The 22,184-nt window shown below is 42.2% G+C and overlaps 1 protein-coding gene across 1 annotated transcript in view; it reads right to left on the bottom strand.

The window, feature by feature from the left end:
• Positions 1–8,424: 8,424 nt before the first annotated feature.
• The window catches only part of LOC306935093 (contactin-associated protein-like 5), a 132,228-nt gene continuing 118,468 nt past the window's right edge, over positions 8,425–22,184 (bottom strand). The window contains exons 20-24 of the mRNA XM_079517950.1: positions 20,554–20,687; positions 19,037–19,124; positions 16,061–16,252; positions 13,141–13,209; positions 8,425–10,779 (exon numbers count right to left, since the gene is read on the bottom strand). Coding sequence (XP_079374076.1) covers positions 10,556–10,779; positions 13,141–13,209; positions 16,061–16,252; positions 19,037–19,124; positions 20,554–20,687 — 707 coding nt within the window. The 3' untranslated portion in view covers positions 8,425–10,555. The remainder of the gene's footprint in view (positions 10,780–13,140; positions 13,210–16,060; positions 16,253–19,036; positions 19,125–20,553; positions 20,688–22,184) is intronic.

Raw genomic sequence — 22,184 nt, 5'->3', positions numbered from 1 at the left:
TATCACTATTGCTCACATAATTCTCAGAGCTGACTGCACTCATTATCACCAAACATGACAGAATCATTTTGAATGGAGATTCACATTAACAACTATGCAGACTCTCGGCTACGGAATTCATGAAAGCCTATAGAACAAACATAATAACTGAAGCTGTCCTTCAGAATGACAATATCCTTGATTTGGTCACGTTGAAAAGGGCCAACGTCGATAATATTTAAGTGTCTCATATCATATCCCCAGATTCCCCACGTCTCTGATCATTATAGCCTACTTGAGTATTTAGGAGTGTTTTGTCTGTATCTACAACAGAAAGGAGTGCATGAATGGACCATAAGCGGTTCGTAGATGCTGCGGCAGAAAGTCTGTTTGCTGAGCTTGTAAGTTATTTTGATCCATGTAGTGTGAGCTGCTTGCTAGAGCAGCTAGACAAATGGTTCCTGCCATAAACACCCAAAAATGGAGGAAAATAAATAAATACAATTTTCTAACCACGTTTGAAAGGACTACAGTAGCAACTATAGCATCTCAAACTCAGAACTCGGCAGGATTGTACAAGAAAATTGCCCACTTTCTTTCTTGGCCTTGTACCTTCTTTACTCATTAAGAGGATCTTCAATAGTATTTCAAGCACAGTCATAAATATGAATGCATCCCTCCCTGGAAATGGGATTCCCCCCTCCTCCCCACCTTCACTTTCTATGCAAATACCAAATAAACAACTTTCTGAAGGACAACAAACCAGACATTTCAGTCAGGTTTCAGAGCTAATGAAACAGGAGAAAGAATTCCAAAATAAACACTACCCATGCACTCTTAACCCTGGCTGTAGATAGTTCAATATCTTTACACAATACAATGCAAACAAATGTTGTAGCCGCTGGCAAACTGGCTGGGAGAGGAGCAGAATGCAAGAGCTGGTAACCACTGGCCTCTTATACCCTTCCCGCTAGTCTGCAAACAATAATCATCTCCCGGGCATCACCTACAACCTCAATCATCCACTCACTCAATCAGCAAAACATACCTGCAGCACAACACCCACAGACAGCAGCAGAGAGCACGCAACCTACACAAGGGTGAAGAAGGTTACAGCATACACCACATGCATACAGCAACATGACCCCACAACCTCAGGGTCATAATCTGATGCAAAGGTTCAAATGTAATTTAGATAGCATGTTATTTAGACCGATATCAAGTTAATTTGTTATAGTTTGTATAGTTTCAATGTACAGATTATTCATTTTTGAGGGGCACTAGCACCTTCAATGCATTACTTTCGAAAATTACATCATGGCAGCCAAGTCTATGGACGTTTTTGATATTAGATTATAATAATAATAATCTTTATTGTCCCGAAGGATATTTGTCTTCACAATCTGTTCAACACCCACATAAAAAACAACACAGAGCACATAACACCAAGACAATACAAAAACAAAAACAAAACATGAGGTCCCCACTGTGTACAGAACCATCCTATCGGCGGGGCAGTTTGTTTAATGCCGCGATGGCTGAGGGGACAAAGCTCCTACTAAAACGGACCTTTTTCCATGGCAAGGTTCTGTATCTTTGTCCAGATGGTATGAGGTTAAAGAAGCGATACAGGGGATGATCAGTGTCATTTGATATTGAAAGTGCTAGCCGTGTGATGGCCTTATTGTTCATATCAGAAAGTGTGGGTGTAGGAAGTCCGATGATCTTGGAAGCAATACGGGTGATACTGAAAAGTTTGTTCCTGTTAGGCATGGACAGTATGGTGTAGAAACATGCAGAACAGTACAACAGAACAGGTTGAATAATGCGTTTGTACAATAATAGCAGGATAAGTCTATTGTCCAGTGTGAGTCCAAGATATGTGAAGCTGTCAACCTGTTCTACTGTTTTACCATTAATGAGTGGGTTAAAGTCCAGTGTGGTTTGTTTCAAACTGATTGTTAAAACTGATGATATACTGTATGTTCTTGATTTACCTATGATCCTAGATTACTATCCCTATGCATGTGTTTAACTTGCTTGTGTTTAAATCACTCTGGATTAATAGTGTCTGCTAAATGCCTATAATTGTAACAACTGTACTTCTCCCATGATATCATGTAAACTAGTAAAGCAACAACCACCACCACCTTGAATATTGTCTCATATCAATTACTGATTGATCCAGAATTCCACGACAGGGTGATTAAATGTTACTAAAGTATGACCATTCCGTAACTGTGCAAGATGCTGTAGATCCAATTCATATACTTCCTAAAAAACTCCATTCAAAGGTTAAAAGCTAATTCAGAACTCTGCTGCTAGACTGCTGAAAAAGAAGGAAAGCGAGAGAGAACACATCACTCCAGCCTTGGATGGAGTACATGGCTCCCTGTGTCTTCCAGAGTCAATTTTAAAGTCCTTCTACTTGTTTACAAAGCTCTCAACGGGTTAGGGACGGCCTACATCACAGGCTCCCTGTTGTTTTATGTTCCTTCACGAGTCCTTGAATCCTGTACTACTGCAGCCGTCGCTGTTGGGCCGAAACATCATATCTCCATTTATTTATGTATTTTAACTAATAAAGAGCATTTTTTAAGGCTCTTTATTTTGCAATTAACTTTTGATGCATTTGTGTGACGCTGTAGTATGATCAAGTAAGGCATTAATGTACGAAAAAAACAAAAATACGGAGATACAGTTGGGTGCCACCGATATTGTCCCTTATCATTTGACCCATTTAGGCCTGACCTCAACATTTTAAAAAATCCTTCTAAATCCTCCAGTTTTCTGAAATAAATATTTTCACGATTTTTCAAAAATAGCAGATCTACAAGCTCGTAGCGCGCCACTCGGTGGCGCGCTATGAGCTTGTAGATCTGCTATTTTTCAATAGCTAAATTATAACAATGTTTAAAACACCAAAAGGGGTTCCCGCCCAAAATGGGTTAACTGTCCTTTTGCGCAGATCACGCAAACCTCAGCAAAAAGAAAAGGACAATATCGATGGCCTCCAACTGTAAGCCGTTTCTGCCTTACAACAGCGATAGTGTACAGGCATGCAGAGTGAAGTTTAGGGTTGGTTGTATTGTGTTCGTGTGTCTGTTTCAGCTATATGAAGGTGCTGTTGTTGGGAGAGGACAGCACAGTTCCACACACAGGCCAGGAATAGATGTGTCCCATATATACTCCAGCAGCTCCACACATCTCCACGGAGACAAAAGGCATCTCACAACAATCTGCTTGTGTGCAGTGTTGCTTGATGCTGAACTGAAGGCCTTCGTCTTCCGCTTGAACCGGCAGGGTGTATAAGTACACATCAGTCATCTGTTTGAATCGTGAAGCTTGTAGATCAGCTATTTTTGGCACACAACCAGAGTTGCCATGTCCGCTTAATTGTTACACGTGACTTTGGGCTTGTTTTTCTGTAAAAATATTTTGGCCTTGTTTTTTGACCACCCTCAAATTGTACCCCCCATATAGGTTTAAAGTGTTCATGTGGCCTATACAGTTGTTTCTTTTGGGCTTGCTTTCATAGACCTAGTTGCTTATTTCTCTCGCAAAATCTGGCACACAACATCATCGTACGACAAACTGTGAAAGTCAGTCTTTAAGGATGATGAAGGTGAGGGCTTTTACCGAAGTTTGTGTGAAAGAAGAGGAATTTACTCATTGCCATTTAACTGCTGTAGAGACACAGTCAGAGGCGTTTCAAAAATGTTGTACAATCACCCCAAACCCCTTGGGAGAGCACATAATATGAGAATGAAAAACACATTACAGACAAGTGCAGAAAACAGATGAGTCCACAAATACTTGGCGAACGCAAATAGGAATCCGTTATGAGAACGAGAACGCCTTCTCACAAGTCAGTCATCATGGTGGCAAGCAATTTGAACTAGTCCTTTCATTATTCCACATTTGCATACATACTATCTTGGTGTTGTTTTATTTTTTGTCTTTTCTTCTTGTAATGCTAATGTTTTGCTGTGGGGTAACACGGTGTACAAACTGTTGTTGACAAAAGGCAATACATTTTGATTGCGGGCAGAAGATATCCATTTCCACCTTAGGAAACAAGCATCCATGCCACCCACCGTAATGGTGCGATTAAAAATAATGTGGCAAAATCAACTAACTGGATCCAGCAGAGACTGACACGCACGCACACACACACACACACACACACACACACGCACGCACACACGCACGCACGCACGCACGCACGCGCGCGCACACACACACACACACACACACACACACACACACACACACACACACACACAGTATAGCTAATAGAGAACACACAGCACAGCGCACTCCCCCAACGAGGCACAAGTCATAATGTAAGAAAAGGGAGAATGAATGTATTTATTATAATTAGATGCTTAATTGGATGAACTGAGAGCTTCCTGTAGGCTGTGAGGTGCGTGCATTTGGCCAACCTCGTCAGGATCAAAAACAGCAGTAAGTGCAATTAATTTACAGGCACAATGCAATTTTCCACACCCTGCAGTTCGGTCTCAGAGCAATTTAATACCCTGCCTTGTGTGATTTAATTGGGTCAGATTCCATTTTGTTGTGTGTTCCATTACCATGCTGAGGAGAGACGCTTCAGTGAAACCCACTGTGGTATTATTTAAGACACACATACAGGTATTTCGGGGCTTGGCAGAATCCGTCATTCCTTCACGAGCTCGATTCTACCGAATTCAGAGCTGAGGGCCTTTTCAACCTGCAGTTTGTTCCTGTCCGAGACCAGCAGTGCTGAGTCATCTGCAAACAGGAACAAATTGCAGTCACAAGCTGATGTCATGTTGTTTACATATATTAGGAACAGTAAAGGCCCTAGTATTCTTCCTTGTGGAACGCCACAGCTCACTGGGAGGGGTGGGGACAGTGTTCTGTTCACATCCACCATCTGTTCTCTCCCCTCTAGGTAGGATTGCATCCAGCTGATGTGCTATCAAAACCAATTGCTTTTAGTTTGTTAACCAGTATGTTAGTGGTTCACAAGTGGTTCACGGTGTCAAAAGCCTTTTGGAGGTCCAGCATGACCGTGCCGCAGTATTTGCCAGCATCTACCTCGTGTTTGATGTGGTATGTGGATGCATGTGTCAGTGGAGTGGGATGTTCTGAAGCCAGATTGGAATTCACACCAGGGGAACACCAGGTTAAAAGTGGTTTAATGATTTTCTCATAACTTGTCATCTGCTTTTGAACCTTTTAAGACAAAAATAAGTAAATGAAATAACGTAGGGGATATGGGATCAGTTGGCAATAGAGACTATGCACATGAATCACCTTTCCACCGGCACACACCCCCTAACTAATCTAGAGTACATTGAGCAGCGTGGAGCATAAGAGTTTGGAAACGCTCGTTGGAATGAACTCAACGGTTCTAAGCGGTTTCTAAATTTCTAAATTATAATGAAGGAGGCAGCAGGACGTTCCATTATTGAAAACGGGAGCTTCCAAATTCTACACTTTGTTTTTATGAAAGAAATACTTTGCAGATATATAATAATAATTCAAGCTTTCTGTACAGCTGCAATGTTGTTTAATACAATCAGATAGGACTTGTAGGTTTCACTGCATGGGCTGTCAAAGACAGAAAGTAGTGTTTTCTCATTAGGCGTTCCCACATAATTTCCAGTCACGCATGTAGCCTCTATAAAACAGGTGCAAATACAACACAGGGTTATTAGGGTTATTATGAGGTTATTAGTCCAGACATCGGCAGGCGGCTTTTATGGACATCCACAGTGTTAATGCTGGCACACTTGGCTGAAGTCTGCAAATGTAGTTTACATAAAAATCAGACCAGTCTGAAGCGAGTGGTGCAACAGTACCCCCTATTGGTACTCTAAACATCGGGACATAGGTTAGGACATAGGGGCATTGCTGTTCCTTGGAGTGGTTGCACCACTCAAAAATGTCATCCACATAACCACACAATATCCAAGAAAGCACCGGTCTGCACTTTTCCTATCTTTTCTATATGCACAGAGTTGAACCGGCAACATCATGGCGGATGATCGGTAAGTAATGGTTTGCACTGTAGTCAGAAGAATTTGCTCCAATAGAGGGTATGTGTGTGACATCATCATCAAACCCGTAAGTTATGCTGGAATGCCTACTGACTGGCAAAAAACTACTTTCTGGCGTTGACAACCCATGCATCCAAACAGAAAAGTCCTATCTGATTGCATTAAACAACGTTAAACAATGTTAAACTCACTTTGCATGTTGCTTTGCCACTCGATTTACCACTCGATGCGCATACCCTCTATTGTTGTTCTCATACTGTAGTATACTAGAATTTCGCCGCCCTTCGGGCGGCTCATCCTAGTTCCGTTGCAGCGCAATGGGAAGAAGGAAATTGCGAGATTTGACAGACTCCACTTCATGTTTCAGCTGTGTTTTTAAACCCAGTATTGTGCCCTTCACATGTATTAACGGATGGGTATTATTATTATTTGTTGTATTTTATTTTCACATCAAAGCAAATTAAATTAAATTAAAATAAGCACACATGAAACTGCTTTTTACTGTTTTGGTTTACTTACAATAAGTTAGTGTTTTTGGAAACCAAAAGATGTTGAGAATGGAGCAGAACATACTGTAGTATATTTTTGTGGGGACCTTGACTGCATTATAGTAGGCCTACAATCTTTTGGATTGCAGTGACCCCACATTGTTTCTTCGGGAACAATATTTGTAGTTACAATGAGGGCTACATGAGCCGAAGGGAGAGAAACACGTCGCCTCTCTCCAGTCCGTGCGTGGCTGAATAACAACGGATCGCATCGCTGACTGACATAAACGCACAGTTACAATTCAGAGGCACTTCAATAAGAAAACGCAACTAATAACGCTTGTGTGTGTTAATGTGCCCGATGCTGACGTTAGTATATAATGTTTAGATTGTTTTCCTCTTGTACATGCGTTTGTGGGCACAGTGGCAGGGGGTGAAAAGCCGATTTGTCCCATGGTGTGCACTGCGCAACTGTGCAGTGTAAAACATGCTGAAATCAAACCCCACACACACACACACACACACACACACAGTCACTCAGTCACAAATCCTCCACAGTGTGATTACGTGTCTGCAGTGACACTGATGCGAGGTTACAATGAGTCCGTGGTGTGGTGAGACTGGGAAAGGAATAATGGGCGGAAGACCTTGGCATCCGACTGCGCGCGTTGTGTCGATGAGATGGGCGAGTTGGGAAATACCGCACCGAAGCACACTCGCCTATTAGTTTGCATTGCATTTGCACAGTGCGCTCAGTGCGATAATTCCGAACGTGGCCGTTGTGTGTGTGTGGGTGTGTGTGTGTGGCTGGCCTGTGTTTGGCTGCGTGGGGATCGCCATGTGAGGGGGCTAGCCAATAAGGGCCCTGTGTTGCATGTGGAGAATTGTGTAGGTTAGTGTGTGTGGTGTAGCCGAACGGGGTGGTGAGAACATGAGGGGGATGTAGCACAGCAATCGGTGACCCCTACATTAAGCTGTGTTGCTCCCAAGATGCAGTGCAAATGCGTGTTGTAGCAACCGTAGCCAATGGGAAAACAGGATGCAGTGTTGCCAAGTCCGCGAATTGTAAGCGAGTTGTAAGTAGCGTGTTGAATGGCATTTTTTCTGGGGTTGTTTTCATAGACCTGGCAACAAATTAGGCGGGGGTGTCGGTGCTTGTGGCGTGTTTGTGTTTATTATTGATATTGATGTTGTTTGTGAGTGTGGACGGGAGGCGGCTCTAGTGGCAGTGCAATGACAGTTTTTACGCGGGTGTTGTTGAGTGTGGCCGTGCGGCGCGACATGAGGAGATAGCCGTGGATCGACGCGGAGGGTAAGGCTGTGTCGTGTTAGTGTGTTGTTGCAGTGTGTGTTGCAGCGTGTTGCAGCGTGTCAGTGACGTAGTCGCTGGTGACTTTATTTTCCTGGTTTGGGCACTTGGGCACACCTTTTCAAATGTATAATAGATAGCCTCTTTGTCTTGCATTAATAACAAATAGGTTAATCTATTCAATATTCATGCATATATTTTTAAAACCACTTAAGCCCTATATACTTTATTGTAGGTCAGCCGGATCAGTACAATTCTACAAGCTCTTTCTAATTCTACAAGTCCTAATGTGACCCATTTTCAGGTTGTAGATCTATAAAGGCCTCTAATGACATGCCCAACATAGGGAACATAGGGAAGTGGTTAAGATGCATAAAACAATTATTCTGTTACGACGCAGTGCATAAAGAGAGAACAAGTGATAGTCAGAGAGACAAAGAGCGAGTCAAAGAGACAGGGAAAAAGCATTCCATTTTTGTTTTAGTTTTTTTCTCCAAAAAGAATGTCTGATTTTATTAAACATATATTCATAGTATACTTGTACAATTATAGCCATACAAAAACGGCCCGTTTAAATAACCACGATATCAACATGAGTACAAAAAAAGTTATTTATAACTTGCTGTCAAGGACACTTTAATTGGAAAGAAAACAAGTTCTCAGACAATACTTTTGTCAATCTCTACTTGATGTGATTGAGTGCTTGTTAACAGTTGGTTGATGAGGAAAACGCTCTGCATAACGATGAGCCCAATCTTACAACACAGACTATTGGCAGAAAGCTTATTTACCCTAACACATTTCATTTTCCCCTTTATCAAATGTCAGGACATTTTGTGTGTTCTGATTCAGAATGTCATTAAAAACAGGGTTGTGTACTAGGTGTTAGCTCGCTAATATTATCTGCAGTTAATTACAGTTCAATTGGGTTATTTGTGCACGATGAATGAATGCTTAAACAGCGCCAATTCTACGCTCGCAAATAAGTTCTCTCCCAACGTTTATTTGTTGATTAGACATAGTCATGTTTTCACTCTGCCACCCCTGATCTTCTACTTTTACCGTGAGAAAAAATAAAAAAAAGGAAATATTATATATAAAATATATAAAACAAAATCCATAAAGCATTTGTATACCACTATCTATCATCAATTTATCCGCAAACTGAGAGCCTTGTGAAACATAAAAAGAACAATGCAAAACAACCCAAAAATATACCTAATGTCACTTTTTGAAGAGGATAGATTGAAAAGCAACAAATCGTCGCTGTCGGGTGGAAATTGTGTATTTCCAAAAAAAAGTCACTTTTCAGGAAATGGAGGCAACATTTTCAGAAAATAATGAAAATAGCAGATCTACAAGCTCACAGGGGCCATTTTCACTACTTTGGCTTGACACTCTTGTTCGACGTAGTGCATTAAGTGGACAACGAAACATAAAACATAAAAAATGTTGAGATACATGGTTTCTGCCCGACAGCGACAAAATACAAAACAAAAATGAGGAAAAAACTAAGAGATATAACAGGGCAAAATACAGTAAAAAACGTTCGTTTATGCTAGCTCTTTGAACATGCTTAGGAGCGCCTGACCGTCCGGGAGTCACTCGAATGGGATTTTGATGAGAAACTTTCTCCGCAAAGAGGGGACAGACAGCAGATGCTACTGTGTACGGTTTACTAGGCTATTTTTAAATGCACTCCGGCTGTGGAAAAATCCAGCCTTTGCAGTCTGAAAAGATGCCAATGGCTTAACAGAAGATATATACCCATGTCAAATATTACAGGCAAATCCGGTGGTGCTGTCTTGACAAAATACAGTATTATCTTCTAAAGTTTTGACTACTACACTGTCACGTTAGGGCCAACAACAAGCCTCTCTATGCACTGACACAGAACATCTGAGACCCTGCATTGCCTTAATCGTTGCCTTCCTACGAGAATAGTGCCGGGGATGTGTCTGGGCCCTGGGGTAGAAAGGATTGCTTCTTCAAGGATTGCCGTATAGATACTTGCATTGATGTCATTGGCCAAATTGACTTCAGAAGGCAGGGGTCCATGAGGCTCGAAGATTCACTTTGCATTCCCTTTTTTTGTTTTGTCCTATGTGTGTCTAGGGCTGTCTTTTTCTGTTGGCTTTCTTTCATGCCTTACAGTATAGTGATTTGCTAGCCTTCCTCCTGGTGCTCGTTGTACCCGCTCCACACACATCCCATATCCACTGTCCCACATCTCCTCTCTCTCTGCCGAAGAAACCTGAGGGACCGTTTTAGACGTTTTCATCCATTAGTGATGCCAACCTGGCCCAGGGTGTCCTTTGTGTTCCCGAAGGGCATATGATCCGTTGCACCCATACATCTCGCTCTCTAAATGGCACTGTCTCCTTTTCCTTTTGTGTTTCTCCCAGCGCTTGGCTTGGCAGACAGACAGACAGACCAACATCAGCATCATCATCAGCTAAAATACCTGTCCTACAGTGTATATCTACACACGTAATGGGGTACGGGGATAGGCGGAGAGAGGGGGGGGATCGCTCGCTCCCACAAGTTTATCTTTTCTATTCGGAGACCGAGCTGTCCTCTAATCCGTCCTAACCTGGGCGGAGGGAAAGGCCCCCCCAGACAGAGCAACGCTTTAATCCTGCGGGGGCGTACTAGACAGCTGGACAGAAAACAGAAGAGAGAGAGAGGTAAGCGATGGCTAGAGAAGGCTCGTTCGTTGGTTGGTTGTGTCATATGTAGTACTCCTTCATGTTGTCCCTGACGGCGCTGCCGTGGTGCTGCAGGTGCAACTCGGCCCGGTAGGCCGTCTCCAGGCTGTGTCTGTGCTCCTCCTTCTCGCTCATGCTGCCGTTCCTCCTCTGGGCCCCGCTCCCCCGCCGCCGCTGCTGGTACAGGAAGCCACAGACCACCGCCAGCACACACAGAGCGCTGAAGACCACCGCTGTTACCACACCTGGACATGGAGCCAGAGGGGGCGCACACACACACACACACACACACACTCGTTAGCATATCAGCGGTTCTCAAACGTTTTCATGTCCCCCCAAATTGAAATGAATTTGGCCGCGCATCCCCCCCATCTGAAACGGTTGTGTGCCAGCCAGCCAGCCAGTAGCAACTCACCACTCACTCACCCTGACCCATGTCTCTGTGTTTACTGACCGACATCTCCCCTTTCACTCTGGGCTGTCACCTCATTCACTGATGTGACAGAAGTTGGGTGGGAGGACCCCTTGGTTTTACAGGCATGGGGGTTGCGCATCTGAACCAGACAGAGGACATCACGTGGCCTCGACTCGTTATCACCGTTTAGGTGATAAGATTATCCCCTACAGTAAAAGGTGAGTTGCTACTCACATAAAACTGGAGTATGAATGAGCCTTAACCCTGCCCGACAACAACAATAATTATGCTGCCGTCCTAGCAAAGATGTGGGATGGACAGAAAGACGGATGGAGTGCAAACCTCCAGCGTTCCCCCAGAGATGTGGTGCTAAAAAGGCCCTGGGAGGAATCTATACACCCGAGGAGAAAAGTTGTTGTCCTTGCACTGATATGGGAATCAAGCAAACAATACTGAAAATAACCTATTAGCCAGGGGCGGAGCTACCGGGGGGGATGGGGGTGTGGTCTCCCCCCGGCCCGGACCTCCTGGGGGCCCGGGCTGTCAGATGATCGATGGACGATGTTTTTACACAGTCACTCACGACAGATAAAACCAGCGGGCCCCCACGAATCCCGCATCCTCCCGCAATTAACCAGATACAGAGCTTATAGCTATAGCCTATAATAGCCTACACTTTAGCAAAATATCATGTCTGATGAGAATATACTGCGCTGGACAGTCCAGCCTGGACTGTACAAGCACTGTGGAGTCCTCACACTCTCTCCAACAGACATCCTCAGCCACGCTCCAAAAGTGGCAGCACCTGTCAATCATTAGTAGGCTAATCACTGCGAGGAGTGCATGTGTGTAGTTCCTTTTCTCCACAACGGACTTTTTCGCTTCTAAACCCCTTGTTGCTTTTCCCTGTGTGTGTCACTCAGCAATAAGGTAAAACAGAACACAAAGATGAGTAGCCTATTTATGTTTTAACACGCAGCACCTCTTTGTCTCTGTCTCTCTCTCTAGCATGTGTGCGCACTGCTGCGCAATGTCTGTGACTGTGAGACTGTGACACAGACGCGGTCAATAATATATAGCATAAATAATAGGCCAAATATAACACTTTCCCTCTATCTGTGACTGTGATCAGCTCCTCACACACATAACTCCTCTCCCTGCTCAATCTCAGCAACTGGGGGGGGGGGGGCTGTTGGGAGTCAGGTTCGGTGAGGCCCGGTCATGCGGTCTTCCCCCCGGCCCGGCCCAAAGTAGTTCCGCCCCTGCTATTAGCTGCTCTTAATTGCTGTCGGACAGAAACCTTGTATCGCCATACAGTAGTTCAACCTTTCATCGTTTTTTTATTTAATTTAATTTGAATGAATGCCCTATACTTTATTATACTACAGTCAGTGTCACACAACAGTAGCAAATAGCTGATCTACAAGCACAGAACCGATTGCAATGTGACAAAGTTGTAGATCTGCTATTGTTTTTAAATTGTTTTAATGTTTGAAGTTATGAATTAGTTTGAAATAGTTTGTTGGTGATGAGCTGTCCAGGTGACACTGATGCTCGTTACTGGACTATATAATATATATAGGCTATATATATATATATATAGGCTATATATATACAATATATATATGCTATATATATATATATATATATATAGGCTATATATATATATGCTATATATATATATATAGGCTATATATATATATATATATATATATATATATATAGCCTATATATATATATATAGCCTATATATATTATATAGTCCAGTAACGAGCATCTGTGTCACCTGGACAGCTCATCACCAACAAACTATGTATTTGGTCTGCTGTTTCATCAATCCATTCTATCGCAATAGACAACACAATTATATCTGACTGAAAGTCATTCTACGACTGAGACATATTTTATTTTCCAGTGCAAACAATACCCCTTACTGTATAATTACTTAGAAGGCCAGCTCTCTGCCACAGACGAGCCTAAATTGCTGTGCGTTATCCTGTCTTGACAGACACGTTATTCAACGGAAATGTGGGCGGCGAGAGCAAGAGGCACGTCGGCAGATAGGCTGGGGCTCATTTCACAGGAGACTGACTTTGACAATTGAGCACTATAACAACTGGGTGGGGGGGTATCCGGGAGAAAGAGAGAGGGAGAGAAAGAGAGAGAGAGAGAGAGAAAGAAGAAATCTCACCTCCAATTACTGCCGAGTTGCTTTGTGAAGCATTTCTTAATGGCTCCTTGCCTCTGTCGACTGCCGTCTCTGAACAATCCGGCAGCACATCACGGGGAGATAGCACAAGACATGGATTAGTTCATCAATCACATTAGTTTACCTTCTGACAAATGGAATGGAAAAATACACACACATCGTATCTCAATGATCGGCACAAGTTGAAAGGGCTTTCATACCTAAAATGGTATCCATGTTGGTGTCAACATAAAATAGGGGGGTGTATCAGTTCATCAAATCAATCGATTTTTATCAATTATGAAGAAAAAGAATCACACCCGTGTGAACTGAGTGGTGTAAGGTTTTATATAGCATGATCAGCTGTGGTCTGACGTAATGTCTGACGTTAAAGATCTTTGGCTAGGTAGACTCGTCTTCTGATGTGATGATTTGTGACCATGAAGTTGATTCAGCTGGAGTTTTTGTCCGATGTGAGGTATTATATAAGGTAAGGTATTATATAGCCTGATCAGCTCTGATCTGACGTAATGAAATCACACCTGGATGTGATTTCACAACTGGCTTTTTTTGTGCAGAGAAAATGAGCATGGTTGCTACGGTCATCCAGTTCACCCGGGTGTGATTTAATTACGTCAGAAATTATTTTGAACATAGCAACCATGCTCATTTTTTTCTGCACACAAAAGCCAGTTGTAGGAGTGGTTTACACCACTCAAAAATATATATATACAAAATCGATTGATTGATAATTTAATAACAACCAAAAAATACATATTTTGGGCACGCCATTATAGGCGAAACGTTTCCAAATATTTCAACATTTTAGAAAAATCACACCCGTGTGAACTGAGTGGTGTAAGGTCTTATATAGCCTGTCTGACGTAATGAAATCATGTCTGACGTAATGAAATCACACCGGGTGAACAGGGTGAACATAGCAACCATGCTCATTTTTTCTGCACAGACTAACAAAGCCAGTTGTAGGAGTGGTTTACACCACTCAAAAATCATGTCTGACGTAATGAAATCACACCCGGGTGAACAGGGTGAACATAGCAACCATGCTCATTTTTTCTGCACTAACAAAGCCAGTTGTAGGAGTGGTTTACACCACTCAAAAAAGAAAATAGCCTATCTTACATGGTTACAATTACAATGCATCACACCGGTTAGGGTTGTGATGTGTGAGCTTGTACATCACCTCATTTCACAATGTGTTGCATGACACCGTTGTGCAGCAAATAATAAAATAACGCCTAAGTTATACAGTATATGATATATACAGTATATATATCAGAACAGGTCAGCTCCCAATATGGGGATCTTAGGGTGGCGATGATGAGGGGGAGGTAGGGCTGGGCCTTAATTTTCGGGCCTGTTGAGAACTCTAGTGTTTGCCGGCTGCCGGGCGCGGCTGCACTAATAACTTTGGGGCAGGCCCGTCTAGAGTTTAAATGGACAGGTATCAGTCAAAAGGGAGACGTCGAAGAGGAAGGATCAACATATGGAATGTCAGAACAGGTCAGCTCCATATATGGAGATCTAAGGGTTTGCTTAGCCTCTGTGTCATTTTAGATTTTAGCTATGGCTATTAAAAAATCACACCCGTGTGAACTGAGTGGTGCAAGGTCTTATATAGCCTGATCAGCTGTGGTCTGACGTAATGTCGGTGACCATAGTAACCATGCTCATTTTTTTGGGTCCCACGTACAGGTACACGGGTACACGTATAGGTACACGGGTACAGACAAAGCTGGTTGTTGGAGTGGTTTGCACCACTCATTTTTTAACATCTTGAAAGTGTTTGAAAAATGCTGAATAATTTAGATTTAAAATATTTTCTCTTCTGGGGGTCCCTGTCATAAAACATTTTCAGATGGGGGTCCGCGGCCAAAGATACGGTATATCATTGCGGAGGTCCATCCATGGCACAAAAACGTTTGAGAACTACTGATTTAGAAGGCATTATTTTGTAGAATCGGTCTCTCAGGTCTTAATGGGTAGTACAAATTTAACAGAGCAATTTCACTTGTAGTGGAGCAATATTTGAGTGTCTATACTTTGACTCAAGCACGTGGGAACGAGTGCTTTGCCCACCAGTGGGATTTAGCTAAAATGCGTGTGAGTGTGACAGCGAGGCACACAGAGTGTGCTGCCTACACCCAGCACTAAACTATTCAATCAACCACATGCTTCCTAAGAGCAATGTGGGTGGCACCACAGAGATTACTTGAAAAAAATACATATGGATGGAAACCTCATATGTCCAAAACTGATTCAAATTCGAAAGTAGCAGATGTACAGTGTAAATGTGACGCACCGTGTTTCCAACTTTTTGTGTAATGCTGTATTGTACTGTATACAGTATATATACTGTATGTATGTATGTATGTATGTATGTAGATAAGATAAGATAAGAGGTTTCTGCCCGACAGCAATGATATGGAGTATGGAGATAGAGTGCCCATCTAGGATGGCAGTTATACAAGTAGCTCTAACTCCTTTCAGTGCATTATGTGGGTAGGGAGTGGGCGAGTGAGCGAGAGATCTGCAAACGGAGCACAGATTTAAATTAGCCAGTCTGCTAGCCAGCAGATGGATATGTATCGTCTCTGTTCGTCCCAAATACATATTTGATCATCCCTAAATGCCTAGTCTCGTCTGCTTATAATCAACACTCGCGCGTGTGCATTAAATACTGTGCCCGTTACATCAGTGGTTCTTAAAGTGGGGTCCGGGGACCCCCAGTGGTCCTTGTGGGGGTTCCAGGGGGTCCCCAGCAAAATGTGTAAGCTGTTGCCCCGTGACCCGACTACGGATAAGCGGTTGAAGATGGATGGATGGGTGACATACTTCAATTCTCATCAATCAACATCAATACAGTGCCTATACAGAATATAGTTAAACATTATCGGCTCACTTGATGTTTTGGAGTCTGCCAGCACACCACAGTTCGACTCCACCAGCTGGCCGCGGATGCTGACCAATGAGCTTCCTCGATTCAACAGCGCCGCTTTCAGGGGAGCCACGTGATTGAACTGGACCGACGACAAGCAGCCAATGAAACCCCTGGAGCCTGCTTGCCTCACCTCCTCATCAACCACATCCATGCCTAGGAAGGAAGAAAGAAAGAAAGAAAGAAAGAAAGAAAGAAAGAAAGAAAGAAAGTTAGTTAGTTATTTGGACAGTGGGATGCAGCCATGCAGGTACATGGGTGACACCAACACAAAAAACAAAGAGAAAACAATAAAAACAAACAAAAAGTTAATACTTAATAAAATAAAACACGAATTGTGAAAACAAAAAAATAAACTATAATAACCTTCATTACTAGGGGACTACATGCCTTATATTTTAAGCCGACATAAAGGTCAAACTCAGCTGCATGATATATATATATATATTTTTAAAATCCCTTATCTAATTGGGTAGAAAAACTATAATTACCATCATCGTCCCACCGGGGGTAATTTAGAGGGAGTTCCAACCTCCCAAACCGACATTTAAAAAAAATAAGAAGAAAAGAAAACACATGTAGCCATCGCCACCGTGTTTACCAGCAGTCTTTTTTTGCCGGGCCCGGCATTTATTTTAGTTTAATAGATCCCTAGGAGACATAACCCAGTCAAGAAGGTAAATGTCTCCCCTTTGATCCTTTAGAGAGTACATAGAGTACACTGTAAGTGATGGTGGCTTGTTTGTGCTGCTTTGCAAAGAGTTAAAATTAGCACACCAGTGCTGTGGCGGATGCATGAGAGCCTAAAGGGAATTGGGCATCTATTATAATGGACCTGATTTGGCAACCACACTGTATTCTGGTTTCCATGTGTCGTTCAACACACATGATTTTCATTGAATATATAATAATAATATTTTTGAGCAATTTGCGTGAAACGTTCTACACACAATCTATGGACCATTATCTGAAATCCCAGTTGAAAAGAAGTTTGTACATGAAAATGTGTACAAAAGGTGCAAGCAGCAATAACAGGCACTTTGAACAGGCATAACTCATGCCTCGTTTGTCTGTCTGTCTGTCTGTCTGTCTGTCTGTCTGTCTGTATGTTTGGGGTACGGACAGCTGCAATACCGCTGGGTGACCCCGAGTGGCACTGTTGAGCAGCCTAAAAGAGCGTGTGAACAATCGCCGATAGCAGATCTACAAGACAGTTAATCTCAATGCAGTTGTGAGCTTTTACTTTAAAGGAGAATACCATGCTAGAAGGCTTTTTCACCTTTCTTACCTTTCTTTGTAGTCGTTACAACCCCACCAAAGAGGTCCAGGTGTTTTTTTGTGCAAAAACTCCTTATTGGCTATTTCCCCAACCATAAGCCCTCAATGAATATCATTGAATTGAATGGGGCTATGGGGTGTTGTGCTAATTCGCTTATTTCCATCGAAATAAGTAGTAAAGTGTGCCGCTTGGGATATTATTTACATTATGAAGAGAGGATAGAAAAAAATAATAATTTTGAGCGTTGGAAATAAGCGAATTAGCACAACACCCCATAGCCCCATTCAATTCCCATTCAATTCAATGCAATTCATTGAGGGCTTATGGTAGGGGAAATAGCCAATAAGGAGCTTTTGCACAAAATAACACCTGGACCTCTTTGGTGGGGACGTAACAACTACAAAGAAAGGTAAGAAAGCCTTCTAGTATGGAATTCTCCTTTAAGGTCTGAAATGTTCTTTCAAGAACCAAAACATTGTTCTTCTAGGCATAGGGCATCACTCTGAAGAACCAGTTTCCATTCCAGTTGGCACCTTTATTTTCCTGTCTGACAAAATACTAAACTTTCTCTGCATCTGTTCAACATCTCGGGGGATGCAGTTTAGGTTGAATGACAGTAAGTGTACTTCACAAAGTTCTAATGCACACTATGTGACCTGCATCAAACCTAAAACGGCTGCAAACTTTCTTTATCCGTAACTTTATCCGTAACATTCAACCCAGAGATCTGCCTATGCTACCTCAGTGCTAAAATTAAAACTGTTTGCTTTTGAAATGCAAATCATGGTGTCAATTAGCATAGATTTGCTCATTCCCTGAGCTATTGTGCGTTTTGTGTTCAACAAATGAGGCATGATTCACTTAAGAGTTTCATTTAGCTTCCAGATTAATGGGTAAAGTGATCATGCTGCGTCTGAAACACTCCAGTCTAAATTTGCGGTGCATTTACAATATGTTCGACAACAGAATCCGAGTAAGATGACGGCAGAAGCAATTTCCTCGGCAAAAGCATTCAAGCCTAAGTTAAACTTAATTGAGAATGCTTGCTTGTGTCGCGTTTGGGGCTAAAACAAGAGAAGTGAGACGGTTTTCACATGCATGCAGAGGAGCGATGAGGGTAAATAGGGAGAAGGATGCTGAAGGTGGAACTGCGAGGCAAGAGAAGACGACAAAGGCCATTAAAGAGGAGCTTTATGGATGCATAAGATGCATAGAACAGAAGCAGATGGCAAGCTGTGACAACCCTGTGCTGTTTACATTTTTGTATTCAATCAATCTATATTCAATTAAGTATTCAATCAATCAATCAATCAAACATGGGAAAATAGCTGATCTTCAAGCTCACAGTCACAGTGTGTCACAACATGACATGAGACACTGGGCCTAATGTCTACTAGACAAATTCATTACCTTCTAATTTGACATTGCGTTTTATGATATCTAAGGACGTTTAGGTGCCTCTTTCCCCCAGCTATAGCATTCAGCGGTAATGGATTACAAAGGTGGACTCTTCATCAACGCCTTAAGAACCCCTGTTTTATTTTCACCATTACAAGCAGGGAGGGGCCTTGAACGCAGCTATACGTCATTTCATCATCTCCAGGCACATCAACCAAAAATGTCCTCCTCCTTCTCATGCCTCATACCCGTCCGTGGCTCACCTGTGACTTTCCCCAAAGTCAGCGATTTGATTGAGATTAACTCTGCGTCGGATGACAGGCTGTACCGGAGGTCCGTGTCCTTGTCAATCTAGATGGACGACAATGAAAACACTCTGTTGAGACTAGAGGCTGTGAAGAACACTTTGGAAGGCATCCTTCTTCTCGGGACACCTGGCTTACAAACATGCAGTGGTGGGAAAAAAGGATTAGTAGAACCTCTACTAGCTACTGTACTGTAAGTTCAAAAGTCAAAGATCAATTTGTGCAGATACATTCTCGTATCTTACATTACAGTAGCTATATAAACAGATACATTCTGGTACCTTATACCATTAGCTGAATAAACAGGTTTGGTACCGACTTGGAACAAATACAAAAATATTATTATTATTTTTTTAGTAGAATGTCACCTATGCAATGATTTATATGTTGTGTCCTGGCTGTTATCCATTTGACTGACTGTACTGGCAGTGTTTATGTCCTTTGTACAAGGCATTATTTGTGTGTGTGTGTGTGTGTGTGTGTGTGTGTGTGTGTGTGTGTGTGTGTGTGTGTGTGTGTGTGTGTGTGTGTGTGTGTGTGTGTGTGTGTGTGTGTGTGTTTGTGTGCGCTATGCATGATAGCACAAAACATGCATGCCTCAATCTCCAGGAATGTCATTACTGTACTGGATCCATCAGCTTCAATTTTATACTGTTCCAATATTGCTGTTAGTGATGGAATAAGTACTCACATGTGTGTGATATGAAATGTGAGCTTTCCATAATCACAGTAATCCTTAATCATATTCCATCATATTCAAGGGCTTTTGGATAGAAATGAAACAGACTCGTCATGCACGGCTGGAGTCCAGCCCCGGCCCCTTGGGTTTCTGACAATATATGTGGCCCCCTGAACCATTTAGTTGAATAGCCCCGTACTATTGGTTTCTGTTTATGACTATGAAATGGGTCTGAATGACTTTGAATGAAACGTTTTAACAAATAGTTAAGATGCCATAGTTCCAATGGCATCTAAATGTAAGGTTGTAAGTATGCTTAACGGTGTTGAAAGGATGACAAAGTATACAAGTCCGCACCTGGGTACCTGGTTTGAGAAACCCTGAGCCCCTGACTTACCAAAAGTAGAAAGTAATCTTTATGTAGAATGTCCCATTTTTGAAATAGTTTTAAATAGTATAAAATGTTTAAAAATATTTTGAAAATAGCACATCTACAAGCTCCCTTTACATTTATTTTTAAAGTAAAAAAAAAACCCAAAAAAACATGGGCCCTTCTGCATAATGATTACTTTGACTTCTGGTACAGTATACCGTCTCTGTCAGGTGGAAACTTCATATGTTCACAAGCTAGAATTGCAGCATGAATTGATGCTTTTGTCTTGTGTGAAGCTTTGTATGATGAAGTACGAAGTACGAAGTAGGAGGGCGTTAATTTACGAAAAAACACAAACATTTAGAATATGGAGATAAGAGGTTTCTGCCTGACAGCAACAATATTTTTGATATTTTTGCTCACCTGGATGTACACGTCTCTTCCCTCTCGGTGGATTCTGACACGGTGGAGCCGTCCGTCTGCCAGGCTGCTGGGGGCGGGGTTGAACACGTCCGGCCTTCTGTCCACGTGGAGCCGATACCAGATCTGTAGACTCCCTGGAAAAGAAAAACACCCACAATGTCAGTTAGATCTGTTTGACCAGTTTTTACCCCATTTGATCATTTTAGTTTTAAATCTCTGAGAAATTATGCATTACATTCACACACCGATGCCGGAGGAAACCATGAAAGGCACCAACCTGCACATCGGGAGCAATTAGGGGTTCAGAGTCTTGCTCAAGGATACTTCGGCACTAACTCTGGGGGAGCCCTGGTTCGAACTGGGAACTTTGCGGTTCCCTCCTATCCAGTCACTCTACCCGCACAGCCACTGCCGCCCCATTCTAACCCATAAGTGGTCCCTTTGGTTCCATTTGTACACTTTCAGAGTTAAGTGGGTTAAAGGGACATCCATTTACAACCATAATCTTCATATAATTGGTCCTCACTAATAGGATGGATGACAGTTCAGAAAGCTGACTACCAATGACTGAATGACATCGTCTGGGCGGGATTCTATAACCTAATCGAAAATACATCCTTTCTCCTACTAAAAAGTTAGCACTGTGGAATATAAATCCATTGTTCTTGCATCAATAATCAATGAAACTAGAAAGATGCAATTCTGGAAAAATTGCAGTGTGGTTGCCTCAATTGCTAATATAGGCCCCTCCCACTAATTTTGCTAGCCAATTGCAGGATCACGTCACCCCTGTGATCATATGTAAGTAATTTAATTAAATTTTTGGGGGATTTATCCCCCAAAAACATATATTTTTGTAACAAACGGTTACATCTTTGGCATTTGCGGCTACCCTATGGATGAAAATGGAATTGCTTTTGGCTCTGTGTTGACATCACCCTTGGCATGTGATTCAGATTTGGGGTGGATTGGACGTTTGGTTCATGATTTGTGGTATTTTTGTAAAATAGGCCCCTCCCACTAACTTCGGAAGCCAATTACGGTAACGATATGGACTATCAACATTCTGCCAGTGGTGTTTTAATCGGAAAGGTCCGGAGTACCGATTTTGGTGAGATTTGGACAAAATCTGTAGGAGGAGCAAAAAGTGTTATGGGGAGATGCGTCATGAGCCAATAAATCCATGGAAAATAAAATAAAATAAATAAAATTTGATTTTACAACCTACTGTACAGTTCAAGAGTCATAGGCCAAAACATAAAGTGGGCTGTTATAGCGCCACCATAAAGCAGACCGATTTAATTGTTAATTATTTTTTGTTTTCCTATTCAAGTCAATGGGGAAATTTAATGCACAAATACATTAATATCAAACTACCGGTATACAACATTTCTCGTAGCAAAAAAAAGCAAGCATGAAGCCCGATGAAGCCGGTCGATTTGACATATGGCTCAAGTGTGTGGCGCCAAAACTAAGTAGTGTGCCAAAGTTTGAGGTTACTCTAGAAAAAAATAAATAATAATAAAGCGTGACAATTACTATAGTCTGGTTGCACTGTTAGGGCAACGACACTAATAATAAAATAAACATTGAAATCTTGTTTGGAATGACCACCAATGACACAGAGTGAG

The sequence above is a fragment of the Electrona antarctica genome (genome assembly GCF_951216825.1).
Source record: "Electrona antarctica genome assembly, chromosome: 13".
Classification (NCBI taxonomy): Eukaryota; Metazoa; Chordata; class Actinopteri; order Myctophiformes; family Myctophidae; genus Electrona; species Electrona antarctica.
The sequence above is the reverse complement of the archived record's forward strand: the minus strand, read 5'-3'. Positions and strand labels throughout refer to the sequence as shown.